The sequence below is a fragment of the Anolis carolinensis genome, chromosome 4 (genome assembly GCF_035594765.1).
Source record: "Anolis carolinensis isolate JA03-04 chromosome 4, rAnoCar3.1.pri, whole genome shotgun sequence".
Classification (NCBI taxonomy): Eukaryota; Metazoa; Chordata; class Lepidosauria; order Squamata; family Dactyloidae; genus Anolis; species Anolis carolinensis.
Genome location: NC_085844.1, coordinates 191,155,486 through 191,169,759, shown reverse-complemented (window position 1 = coordinate 191,169,759; position 14,274 = coordinate 191,155,486). Strand labels below are relative to the sequence as shown.

General features: G+C 41.9%; 2 protein-coding genes across 2 annotated transcripts; one reads left to right on the top strand and one right to left on the bottom strand.

The window, feature by feature from the left end:
• Positions 1-698: 698 nt before the first annotated feature.
• LOC134298400 (uncharacterized) lies at positions 699-3,209 on the bottom strand. Its single transcript, XM_062978438.1, has one exon. It carries the CDS (start codon positions 3,207-3,209, stop codon positions 699-701), a length of 2,511 nt encoding a protein of 836 aa, XP_062834508.1.
• Positions 3,210-4,692: 1,483 nt separating this feature from the next.
• On the top strand, positions 4,693-7,396 carry LOC134298401 (uncharacterized). Its single transcript, XM_062978439.1, has one exon. It carries the CDS (start codon positions 4,695-4,697, stop codon positions 6,681-6,683), a length of 1,989 nt encoding a protein of 662 aa, XP_062834509.1. The 5' UTR covers positions 4,693-4,694; the 3' UTR covers positions 6,684-7,396.
• The last annotated feature ends 6,878 nt before the right edge of the window (positions 7,397-14,274 follow it).

Sequence of the window (14,274 nt, the reverse complement as noted above, 5' to 3'; positions counted from 1 at the left end):
GAAAAAATGTTTGAGAACCACTAGCTCTTGATAACTACTTATCTTCCAAGAGCAGGGATAGGCGAGCTCAGCAGTATTTTTAGCCTTAGTCCTGTCAGTGTGTGATTGTACACAAACTGTCAAAAAGTTAACAGCCAATAAAAACAATGTTGGACAGGTATTTAACAGGGTCTTTAATGAAAAGCAGAGGATGTCTCACAAGCTACTTGGAAGTTGAATTGCTTGCATCTCCTCCTAGAAGATCTGGGGAGAGACAATTCACCTTTTGCAAGTTAGTAGGGAAAGGGTATTCTGGGAGTCTGGAGAAGATGAGAGTCATAAAAAATGGGGCCCCAGAACTACATGATGTCCCTCCAGTCCTACAACAACCTTTTCCTTGCAGATGTAGTAGGTTAAAACTGAAGTTATCTCTGGCTATTATGCTCATTGTCCACAGTTCAACACTTCTGAAATTGTGTTGTCGAAGGCTTTCATGGCCAGAATCACAGGGTTGTTGTATGTCTTTCGGGCTGTGTGGCCATGTTCCAGAAGCATTCTCTCCTGACGTTTCGCCCACATCTATGGCAGGCATCCTCAGAGGTTGTGAGGTATGGATAAACTAAGTCAGGAAAGGAAAGAATATATATCTGTGTAGAGTCCAAGGTGTGGCAAGAGTTCTTTGTCACTGGGAGCCAGCATTAATGTTTCAGTTAATCACCCTAATTGGCACTGGAAATGTTTTGTCCCTTGCCTGGGGGCATCCTTTGTTCAGTCAAGTCCTCATTGTGTTGGTTCCCATCTACTGTTTTGATTTTGGAGTTTTGTAATACTGGTAGCCAGATTTTGTTCATTTTCATGGTTTCTTCCTTTCTGTTGAAGTTGTCCACATGCTTGTGGATTTCAATGGCTTCTCTGTGTAGTCTGACATGATAGTTGTTAGAATGGTCCAGCATTTTTGTGTTCTCAAATAGTATTCTGTGTCCAGGCTGGTTCATCAAATGCTCTGCTATGGCTGATTTCTCTGGTTGAATTAGTCTGCAGTGCCTTTCATGTTCTTTGACTCTTGTTTGGGCGCTGCGTTTGGTGGTCCCTATGTAGACTTGTCCACAGCTGCATGGTATCCGGTAGACTCCTGCAGAAGAGAGAGGATCCCTCTTGTCCTTCGCTGACCGTAGCATTTGTTGGATTTTCTTCGTGGGTCTGTAGATAGTTTGTAGGTTGTGCTTCTTCATCAGCTTCCCTATGCGGTCAGTAGTTCCCTTGATGTATGGTAAGAACACCTTTCCTCTGGGTGGATCTTTGTCTTGACTCTCATGGCTTGTTCTTGGCCTTGCAGCTCTTCTGATGTCTGTGGTGGAGTATCCATTGGCCTGTAGAGCCCAGTTTAGGTGGTTGAGTTCACCTTGGAGGAGGTGAGGTTCGCAGATTCTTTGTGCACGGTCTGTCAGGGCTTTGATTGTGCTCCTTTTTTGACTTGGGTGATGGTTGGAGTTTTTATGAAGGTATCTATCTGTATGTGTAGGTTTTCTGTAAACTGTGTGGCCCAATTGTTGATTGGGTTTGCGGATGACCAGAACATCTAGAAATGGCAGTTTTCCTTCCTTTTCTTTTTCCATGGTGAATTGGATGTTTGGGTGGATGCTGTTAAGATGGTCCAGGAACTTGCTGAGTTCTTCCTCTCCATGGCTCCAGATTGTGAAGGTGTCATCTACGTATCTGAACCAAACAGTTGGCTTTTTTGGTGCTGTTTCTAGGGCCTGTTTTTCAAAGTATTCCATATAGAAATTTGCTACTACTGGGCTGAGAGGGCTCCCCATGGCCACTCCATCCTTCTGTTCATAGAATCCAGTGTCCCACTGAAAGTAGCTAGTGGTGAGGCAATGGTGAAACAGGGCTGTGATGTCTTCTGGGAAGTTTTGTTTGATTAGTGTGAGGGTGTCAGCTACTGGGACTTTGGTAAAAAGGGACACCACATCAAAGCTGATCAGGATGTCCTTGGTGCTTAGATTGAGGTTGCTGATCTTTTCTATAAAGTGTGTAGAGTCCTTGATATAATGTGCAGTGAGCCCAATGTGGGTTTGTAGCTGTGTAGCCAGAAATTTTGCCAGGTTGTAAGTCGGCGATCCAATGGCACTTACAATGGGTCTGAGTGGGATGGAGTCCTTGTGGATTTTGGGGAGTCCGTAAAGCCTGGGTGGGAGGGCTTCTGATTTGCACAGCTGTTGGCGTATGTCAAAGTTAATGGAGGAGTTCTTGATTAGAGTGTTCGTTTTTCTGGTGATTTTGTTAGTGGGGTCTTGTTTCAGTTTCTTGTAAATTGTGGGATCTAGAAGTTGTCTGATTTTTTCTTTGTATTGTTTTGTTTCCATGATTACTGTGGCATTCCCCTTGTCAGCTGGAAGAATGATGATTTCAGGATCTGAGTTGAGATCTTTGATGGCCTGTCTTTCTTTTCTCGTTATGTTGCTGGGGGGGAGTTTTGCATTTCTCAGGATCCTTGCTGTTTCCATTCTTACCTCCTCTGCTTCTTCCTCAGGGAGCTGGTAAATTGCTGATTCAACATTGGCAATGATGTTTTCTACTGGGATCCTGGTGGTGGTGATTGCAAAATTTCCTCCTTTTTCTAGAATGGATACTTGGTCTTCAGTGAGTTGTCTGTCTGTCAGGTTGATGATGGTCCGTGATTTATCCAGTTCTGGCTTTGGCTGTTGCTTACGGCATTTGTCAAATTTTTGTTTTTGTCTCTTGGTGTGGAGAACCATGTCTTTCTCCATTTTCTTGTAGGTAAGGCTGTCTATTTTATCCCAGTCCTGGGTATTCATCTTTTGGCTGATGTTGATGTGGAGGTGCAGCAGTTCTTTGTCTGTGTTTGCGAGTTCTTTACGGATGGTGTGGATTCTCTCTCTCAAGAGGTTGCGTTCCAGGCGGTTGTAAATGCGATGAGCCTGTGGTGTTTTGAAGGTCCTTTTGGCTGCAAGAAATTGTGGGATGGTATCTGTGTCTCTGCAGCGTAGAAGGAAGGTCAGGGAGCACAGTAGATGTGCTTTCCTGGTCCTTAGTTTTTCCAATCTCCGTGTGTCTTGGAACAATTTCTCCCCATAGAGATGTTCAATGTGTTGTCGAAGGCTTTCATGGCCAGAATCACAGGGTTGTTGTATGTCTTTCGGGCTGTGTGGCCATGTTCCAGAAGCATTCTCTCCTGACGTTTCGCCCACATCTATGGCAGGCATCCTCAGAGGTTGTGAGGTATGGATAAACTAAGGACTCTACACACTTTATAGAAAAGATCAGCAACCTCAATCTAAGCACCAAGGACATCCTGATCAGCTTTGATGTGGTGTCCCTTTTTACCAAAGTCCCAGTAGCTGACACCCTCACACTAATCAAACAAAACTTCCCAGAAGACATCACAGCCCTGTTTCACCATTGCCTCACCACTAGCTACTTTCAGTGGGACACTGGATTCTATGAACAGAAGGATGGAGTGGCCATGGGGAGCCCTCTCAGCCCAGTAGTAGCAAATTTCTATATGGAATACTTTGAAAAACAGGCCCTAGAAACAGCACCAAAAAAGCCAACTGTTTGGTTCAGATACGTAGATGACACCTTCACAATCTGGAGCCATGGAGAGGAAGAACTCAGCAAGTTCCTGGACCATCTTAACAGCATCCACCCAAACATCCAATTCACCATGGAAAAAGAAAAGGAAGGAAAACTGCCATTTCTAGATGTTCTGGTCATCCGCAAACCCAATCAACAATTGGGCCACACAGTTTACAGAAAACCTACACATACAGATAGATACCTTCATAAAAACTCCAACCATCACCCAAGTCAAAAAAGGAGCACAATCAAAGCCCTGACAGACCGTGCACAAAGAATCTGCGAACCTCACCTCCTCCAAGGTGAACTCAACCACCTAAACTGGGCTCTACAGGCCAATGGATACTCCACCACAGACATCAGAAGAGCTGCAAGGCCAAGAACAAGCCATGAGAGTCAAGACAAAGATCCACCCAGAGGAAAGGTGTTCTTACCATACATCAAGGGAACTACTGACCGCATAGGGAAGCTGATGAAGAAGCACAACCTACAAACTATCTACAGACCCACGAAGAAAATCCAACAAATGCTACGGTCAGCGAAGGACAAGAGGGATCCTCTCTCTTCTGCAGGAGTCTACCGGATACCATGCAGCTGTGGACAAGTCTACATAGGGACCACCAAACGCAGCGCCCAAACAAGAGTCAAAGAACATGAAAGGCACTGCAGACTAATTCAACCAGAGAAATCAGCCATAGCAGAGCATTTGATGAACCAGCCTGGACACAGAATACTATCTGAGAACACAAAAATGCTGGACCATTCTAACAACTATCATGTCAGACTACACAGAGAAGCCATTGAAATCCACAAGCATGTGGACAACTTCAACAGAAAGGAAGAAACCATGAAAATGAACAAAATCTGGCTACCAGTATTACAAAACTCCAAAATCAAAACAGTAGATGGGAACCAACACAATGAGGACTTGACTGAACAAAGGATGCCCCCAGGCAAGGGACAAAACATTTCCAGTGCCAATTAGGGTGATTAACTGAAACATTAATGCTGGCTCCCAGTGACAAAGAACTCTTGCCACACCTTGGACTCTACACAGATATATATTCTTTCCTTTCCTGACTTAGTTTATCCATACCTCACAACCTCTGAGGATGCCTGCCATAGATGTGGGCGAAACGTCAGGAGAGAATGCTTCTGGAACATGGCCACACAGCCCGAAAGACATACAACAACCCTGTGATTCTGGCCATGAAAGCCTTCGACAACACATTGAACATCTCTACGGGGAGAAATTGTTCCAAGACACACGGAGATTGGAAAAACTAAGGACCAGGAAAGCACATCTACTGTGCTCCCTGACCTTCCTTCTACGCTGCAGAGACACAGATACCATCCCACAATTTCTTGCAGCCAAAAGGACCTTCAAAACACCACAGGCTCATCGCATTTACAACCGCCTGGAACGCAACCTCTTGAGAGAGAGAATCCACACCATCCGTAAAGAACTCGCAAACACAGACAAAGAACTGCTGCACCTCCACATCAACATCAGCCAAAAGATGAATACCCAGGACTGGGATAAAATAGACAGCCTTACCTACAAGAAAATGGAGAAAGACATGGTTCTCCACACCAAGAGACAAAAACAAAAATTTGACAAATGCCGTAAGCAACAGCCAAAGCCAGAACTGGATAAATCACGGACCATCATCAACCTGACAGACAGACAACTCACTGAAGACCAAGTATCCATTCTAGAAAAAGGAGGAAATTTTGCAGTCACCACCACCAGGATCCCAGTAGAAAACATCATTGCCAATGTTGAATCAGCAATTTACCAGCTCCCTGAGGAAGAAGCAGAGGAGGTAAGAATGGAAACAGCAAGGATCCTGAGAAATGCAAAACTCCCCCCCAGCAACATAACGAGAAAAGAAAGACAGGCCATCAAAGATCTCAACTCAGATCCTGAAATCATCATTCTTCCAGCTGACAAGGGGAATGCCACAGTAATCATGGAAACAAAACAATACAAAGAAAAAATCAGACAACTTCTAGATCCCACAATTTACAAGAAACTGAAACAAGACCCCACTAACAAAATCACCAGAAAAACGAACACTCTAATCAAGAACTCCTCCATTAACTTTGACATACGCCAACAGCTGTGCAAATCAGAAGCCCTCCCACCCAGGCTTTACGGACTCCCCAAAATCCACAAGGACTCCATCCCACTCAGACCCATTGTAAGTGCCATTGGATCGCCGACTTACAACCTGGCAAAATTTCTGGCTACACAGCTACAAACCCACATTGGGCTCACTGCACATTATATCAAGGACTCTACACACTTTATAGAAAAGATCAGCAACCTCAATCTAAGCACCAAGGACATCCTGATCAGCTTTGATGTGGTGTCCCTTTTTACCAAAGTCCCAGTAGCTGACACCCTCACACTAATCAAACAAAACTTCCCAGAAGACATCACAGCCCTGTTTCACCATTGCCTCACCACTAGCTACTTTCAGTGGGACACTGGATTCTATGAACAGAAGGATGGAGTGGCCATGGGGAGCCCTCTCAGCCCAGTAGTAGCAAATTTCTATATGGAATACTTTGAAAAACAGGCCCTAGAAACAGCACCAAAAAAGCCAACTGTTTGGTTCAGATACGTAGATGACACCTTCACAATCTGGAGCCATGGAGAGGAAGAACTCAGCAAGTTCCTGGACCATCTTAACAGCATCCACCCAAACATCCAATTCACCATGGAAAAAGAAAAGGAAGGAAAACTGCCATTTCTAGATGTTCTGGTCATCCGCAAACCCAATCAACAATTGGGCCACACAGTTTACAGAAAACCTACACATACAGATAGATACCTTCATAAAAACTCCAACCATCACCCAAGTCAAAAAAGGAGCACAATCAAAGCCCTGACAGACCGTGCACAAAGAATCTGCGAACCTCACCTCCTCCAAGGTGAACTCAACCACCTAAACTGGGCTCTACAGGCCAATGGATACTCCACCACAGACATCAGAAGAGCTGCAAGGCCAAGAACAAGCCATGAGAGTCAAGACAAAGATCCACCCAGAGGAAAGGTGTTCTTACCATACATCAAGGAACTACTGACCGCATAGGGAAGCTGATGAAGAAGCACAACCTACAAACTATCTACAGACCCACGAAGAAAATCCAACAAATGCTACGGTCAGCGAAGGACAAGAGGGATCCTCTCTCTTCTGCAGGAGTCTACCGGATACCATGCAGCTGTGGACAAGTCTACATAGGGACCACCAAACGCAGCGCCCAAACAAGAGTCAAAGAACATGAAAGGCACTGCAGACTAATTCAACCAGAGAAATCAGCCATAGCAGAGCATTTGATGAACCAGCCTGGACACAGAATACTATTTGAGAACACAAAAATGCTGGACCATTCTAACAACTATCATGTCAGACTACACAGAGAAGCCATTGAAATCCACAAGCATGTGGACAACTTCAACAGAAAGGAAGAAACCATGAAAATGAACAAAATCTGGCTACCAGTATTACAAAACTCCAAAATCAAAACAGTAGATGGGAACCAACACAATGAGGACTTGACTGAACAAAGGATGCCCCCAGGCAAGGGACAAAACATTTCCAGTGCCAATTAGGGTGATTAACTGAAACATTAATGCTGGCTCCCAGTGACAAAGAACTCTTGCCACACCTTGGACTCTACACAGATATATATTCTTTCCTTTCCTGACTTAGTTTATCCATACCTCACAACCTCTGAGGATGCCTGCCATAGATGTGGGCGAAACGTCAGGAGAGAATGCTTCTGGAACATGGCCACACAGCCCGAAAGACATACAACAACTTCTGAAATTGCCAAATTGGGAAATGCTATTCTAATGCATTTGGAGAGAGAACAAATAGTTTTTGGCTCATGATGGACTCAGTAAGTGACACTGAGTTGCAGAGATAGTTCAAGTGTACGATGAAAATAAAATACATATATAAAATAAATGTTGATCTAGTTTGTTTCAAAAGTACACAAAGGGAAAAAAGATTTTCCCCTTAAGGTTAAATAAAGGTGTATTGTCAACTCTGAGATTAGATGCCTATGAGCAAGGCAGTCAATAGCTAATGCTATGAAGGTTGGGGTGGAGGCGCAGTCAGGAATCTCTGGCTGCCTTAGACACTGAAACTGAAACTTTAAAGGAACAATCAAATGCAGTGAGCTTATTATGAGAATAGGATTCAACATCTTGTATAGTCACATGGCAGTACAAGAGCAAGGTCAGAATCATGTTGGTGGCTCAAGTTGGGGCAAAACTCAAGTGTAATTGCATAAGGAGGCATCCATCCAGTCACTCCTTGCACAGCTGCTTTGCCCTGGATGCATAGCGCCAGATGGAGTATTCCAAGAGAAGCTCCACATCTACCCTCAGCTACTGATTGGCTGCGGGGCACCATGTAGATACCATTTAGATACATCCAGGCACCATGTAGATGCCCTTATTTGCCCTTGGAAGAGAAACAGCCATGACCTTTATTTGGGTGGCAAACATTGCTGCTTCTTCCCTAATGCACAAGGTTGCTAGACAACATCTAAGCACTTCAACACTGCTAATGATTGCCTAGGGAGCAGAACTGCACTTAGGAACTTCTGGCTGTCTTTGTTCATTCAGGCAAGAAGACACAATCTTCACACACACACACACACACAAACACCCCAAGTGCCAGCATAAGTACACTACAAGAGATTTATCCAATCAATCAATTTATTAATGCTCCGACCAATGGTCATATGCATTCACAGAGACAACATCAAACAAACATCTATACAAAACACTGTAAAATCCAACACTTAAAAGTAGGATGCAAGCAGGATAAAACAGAACATGTAAACTATACATTGTGAGGTGCAGCAGCACAAGTGCAACATGTGCTGGGAACTGCACAATTACCGATAAAATGCCAATGTATAAGATCAGTCATTTAAAAAACGTAAGAAAAAATATCAACCAAGCATCCATCAAGAGATTTATAATCCAGTACTGATCCAATAAAATCTCAGCCTAAATCCCAAAACCAATTCTCGACTTTGTTGTCACTGGAGTAAGTTGTCCTATCATCTCCATATATATGGAGAGCCTTCTTACCCAAATAAATGGCCATAAAATCTAGTCATTAAATTTCTGTGTAATATATGTGTGTTTTAAAGTATCTGTGACAAAGGTCTTTATATAGGATAGAAGAGTATGCATAGTATTTTTTATTCTACATTCACTGTGCATTTAAGTGTTTTAAACTACAGTAGAGTCTCACTAATCCAAGCCTCGCTTATCCAAGCCTCTGGATAATCCAAGCCATTTTTGTAGTCAATGTTTTCAATATATCGTGATATTTTGGTGCTAAATTTGTAAATACAGTAATTACAACATAACATTACTGCGGATTGAACTACTTTTTCTGTAAAATTTGTTGTATAACATGATGTTTTGGTGCTTAATTTGTAAAATCATAACCTAATTTGATGTTTAATAGACTTTTCCTTAATCTCTCCTTATCATCCAAGTTATTCGCTTATCCAAGCTTCTGCCGGCCCGTTTAGCTTGGATAAGTGAGACTCTACTGTATTTCAAAGTAATGTTTTTATTTGGATTGTTTGTGGAATTGTTTTTTAAATGTGTGTATGTATATTGTTTTAGATATCTGTTGTAATTTCTAATCTAATCTGCCTTGGGTTCCTGTACTGGGAGAAAGGAGGGATAGTAAGTAAATGAATGAATGAAATGTTTGTGGATGGGGAAAGGTGTCTGTATTTCAGTGGAGACAAGAGGAAAGTCAGTGTGTAAGGAAGATGATGTGTAAAAGAATCCTATTGTGTTATGCAGGACAGAAAGATACAGTATTTTGGGGGGGGGGGGGGGGGCGGTGACACTTTCTCTGCTTTCTATTAGCCCTGATGCCTGTTCTGCCAACATGGCCTTAAAGAATTCCTCAGCCACCAATAAGGCCCTCTATCCCACATGTTTGTCCATCACCTAGATTTGAAATTGCATTTGGTTCTGCAAAAATTGCCATGAGGATGCAGTATACTGCCAATCTTTTATATCCATGGGTTGTGCACCCACCATGGAGTCAACTGTCAATTCCATATGTCTATTTAAAGAAGAACTAGTCCACTTCGGCTAACTGTTGATAAATAATGCTTTCAGATGGCATATGGTAATGACATGTCCAGTGATGGCATTTTTCCAGCTGAATGTGTTGTGGCATACTGTCTGTTTTAGATATTTTTATATGTGTCGATGTTTATGAACTTTATATTTTTGTGATTTGTGATTTAACAGATAGAATAGTTGATCCTTTATGCTCTTAAAGGGCAAAGTAGTTTTGTCCAATATTCAGTGGTATACATCTGCCAGAAACCCACTCAAGCTACCAGAATCTGTTGTTCCCTTCCTTACCGACCACCCTACAGTTCCTGAAGACAAGAAACACAGTAGAGCAGTTTTTGGTGCCGTGGGAGACTGCCGAAAGAAGGGACAAGGAAGAAAGTCCCAGTACTGCTGGTGCTGAGTATAAGTTGGTCTTATACTCAAAGATCAGAAAAACAAATCTTCACCATTTGACTTCACTAGTCAGAGACTCATTGCTTTATGAACATGTTCTTCTATATATTATTATCGTTGTTGTTATTGTTGTTGTTGTTGTTGTTGTTGTTATTATTATTATTATTATTATTATTATTATTATTATTTCTAAGCTGCCCTCTCTCCCCAAAGGGACTCAGGGTGGTTTAGAGACACAAAACAAAATGGCAAACATTCAATGCCTCAAATGAGTAAAAACACATCAAAATAATACAAAATAATGCACAGTAACAACAGTAAATTTACAATAAGAAATTAAGCATCGAGATGAAAATAATAAAAAACAATAGATGCCAAATTCAAACAGATTTTAAAAGATACTTATGGTGCAATTCTAATATTTGTTAAATCATTTTTGAAACCTAAAGCAGTTTTCCCACTCAGAATAACATCCCTGTAGCTGTAACTGTCCTTGATGACCCTCTTTTAGTAGACTGTTGTGTTGCCAAATGTTTTTGTCATTTCAAAGGGGTTTTCCTTTGAGTTAATAGTATACATTGATGACACTGTCTTGTATGATTTGATTTGAAAATTGAACACTGTAATGCTTGACAACTGAATATATACACTGATTCTTCATCCATGAACACACATTGGAAAGTTGGGATTACCTGTACTTCCACAGGATATCATCACATAATATTTCCACACATTTTTAAAAAATGCATAGAAGATGTAATCTCTCTCTATACATATTAATAGTGGGGGCCCTTCTGATTATCCACTTAGATCCTGCATGTAGATTCTTAGAAGCATGTGGACTAAAAGCCATCCTAGAAGACAGTGTATGGTTCTTCTTCGTTTCTCATGTTCACAATCCACATTCATGCTTACACAGAATATATTGTAATGCTAGAAGAAAGTTAGGGATGTTTAGCTATTAGGTTTAAAAGATGCTATAAGTTTAGCATGTTTGTGCCCCAGATACGCCCTGATCAGTTAAAAAGGAAGTAATGAGGCTGACTTCATTACAGTGAGTTGATAATTATCTGTATATGCTCTGGAGAATAGATTTAAAAGATCTCCATGTTATGGGGATATTGCCTCTGGCTGGGCTTGAGAATTAAGGTAAATGGTTGGTTTGCTTTAAGCCAGATGTATATGTGTGTGTGTGTATACACGCATACACATATTACAGATTCAGCTCACTCAATGAAAGTCTCTGTTTTCCACCTCCCACCTTATTCCTTTGAATGCACTAGACAGTGAATCTTTGCAACACGTCACACTCCTGCCTCAAAATTAACTTATCCATATGGTCCTATGACTCTTGCTGATTGATTTTCTTTTGCATGATCCTCCCACATGTTTACAATACAATTATATCTGTACAGAATGGGATAGTGACAGTGCTAGGAAGTTTTTTCCCTGGGTGTTACTCTTCCACAAATAAAATTGAACCATCATAAAAGGAAATCAGTATTTGTGAGTTGTTTTACACAAGACTCTGCCTTTATCTGCTGCCAGTTTGTGGCTGGCTCCAGCCTTTCTGAAATATTATGTGGCTGATATACCTTTTTGTTATTTTCAGGTCTCTCAAGAGCAATTCTGGGGATAGAAATTCTGATAATTCCTGTTCAATCTTCAAGATAATGTGAATTTGTCACTTCTTCAGCTCCCTGATTATTGACATCTCCCAAAAATGAAGAACCTCTGGATCAAAAAAATGTGGCTAGGAGGAAACTTGGGTCACTTATCAGTGATAATAACATGGAAACTAGCCAATAGGTGCTGTGCTCACGGCATCTCTATATTCTATGATGTAGCATTTGCTACACTGCAATCGATATGTTAGCAAGGGTCAACAGCATTTTCCCAGGAGCAATAGGTTGTGGTCAGGGGACTAAAAAGTATAGTTTCCTGTTAATGAAGAGGGGAACTGGCAATGTGCCATTCCCTTTGGAGCTACCATTTAATGAGGGTGTGATTGCAATGTTATTCCACTAAAATTGTCTGGAAATGCCCTTAGGCAGTAGAGGCAGCTAGCTGTGGGAGAATCACATTAGGTGAATCGGTGGAAGCTGTTCGCCATGCCGAACAGGTCTTTGCCGTGTTGATTTATTCTTGATAATAACCGATGCTTCAGTGAGCTGAGAGATGTGAATGCCTGCAGCATTGCTGCCTCTTAAACCAATTGGAAAAGGTCAGCCCTAAAATACAAGCCCATCCTCTTAGATTCACCTGTCATCAAACAAGTACCTGAAAGGAGCCTCTCTTTCTCTTGTAGTTATGTATGCATCTGCATGAATTTTGGCATAAAAGAAGAGTTAGAAACAAGGAATTCGCTGGCACAGGGAAATGTCAGCTATGTCCTGACAAATACTAAGAAGATCTGGCAAAAGCACAAGAGAAGAAGCTGCAACACCTCACAGGAATCGAAGCAAGTCATAGTCAAGGCAGCTGCAAATATGAAATGGCTACTCCTAGGTGTGCAGGGAAAGCATGAAAGATGTCCACAGGACAGAAAAACAAGAGCATAGCAATCGGTTACTGTATCATGAAGAATAAAGGCAGAGTTTATTTAATTCAGCATCATTCAATGGCAAGGAAAGGAGATGGGACTTTTCAAAAAGGTATCTTGTAGCAACATCCAAAGGGACTATGTCCACCTGTGTTTCCCCCTCCATTTGTGATTTGAACACTAGGGTGTAGGTGTATGTGTGTTCCTTACAGTCTTTTGGAAGCTGCAGTTATTGGAATTTTGCTATTTTTATTGGCAAAGTGCAGCAGTTTAGGTGCTGAGCCCTGTATTTACTGAAGCACACACTCTGGTAAATTGTAATTAGAAAAAAAGGAGTTTACATGTTTTTTAGAAATTCTTACTATCAATTTATTCTGAGACAATGCCCACAGTCCAGCTTTTGTTGGCCATCATAAAGAAACACGATTACCTTTTTGAAAGAAAATGACAAAAACAAGAAGTGGACAAGTACTTAGAAATTATATTTCAACAAGAAGTTACTTTTTTAATAGAGTGGAATGATAGAGGTATCACGCCACTTTAACTGGCATAGTTACATCCTGTAGTATCCTAGGATTTCTATTGTTAGGAATTTAAAATTCCAAGCTAGAGAACTCTAGTGCCTCACCAAACTACAAATTCCAGCATTCCTTGTTATTGGAATAAGTGTGTTACAATTATTTAGTGTGAAAGGTCCTTTAAATAAGCAAAGTTTTTTTCTGACCATTACCTTCAACTGGATCTTGCTACTCATGCCCATCTACTTGAGAATACATCCTACAAAATTCAGTGGAATGGTCATACTTTATAAAGAGTGGTATTTATAGGGAGTATTGCTTTGAACTCCAGATACAGGGTTGACCCGCGTTATTTTGCATCCTGAGACAAAGTCCCCCCCCCCACCCATTTCTCTCAGTGTACACCGGCTAACTGGACTGGCAGGTGAACCTCACTTCAGTATTCGATAAGAGATTAAAAATCCTCTACCTGACACCAGCAGGCCAGTTTAAGGAATAGAGAACAAGAAGTGTAGCACACATAGCTCTGCTCTTCAAGAAAAAGCAAAGACCAGGGAGTTCAGGTGGAACATCTGGAGGCCACCACTGTCTTTTCCTCTGCACTGTCATCACTAAAAATAGGACTGGCTGTGTCTGAAATGCACTTGAGCGGCTGCCTCTCTGTAGGAATTGTCTTTGAGGAGACCAATCTTTTGTCTGTAGTAGTGCTTGGTTCAGGTTATACCTTCTGCACAGCTTCTATATTTGTAAATGACCTCAAACACTGTGGTCCCTTTCACACTAGAATTGTGTGGTGTGAAGGGGTCCTATATAAATGCCTTAAATTACCAATGACCTCTTCCATAGGAAGCCAGTCCCAAGCAAGCAGTACAGTAGGAATTCCCATCACTATTTAAAAAGATTTATGTTTAGCACATTTGGTAAGCATAATTGCAGTCAACTCTCCCATATCTTTCCGTATGACCCATCTCGGAGATTAAGATCATTCGGGGAAGCCCTGCTCTCGGTCCCCCCTCCCTCGCAGGCGCGACTGATGGGAACAAGAGACAGGGCCTTCTCCGTGGTGGCCCCTCGGCTATGGAACTCCCTCCCAGTGA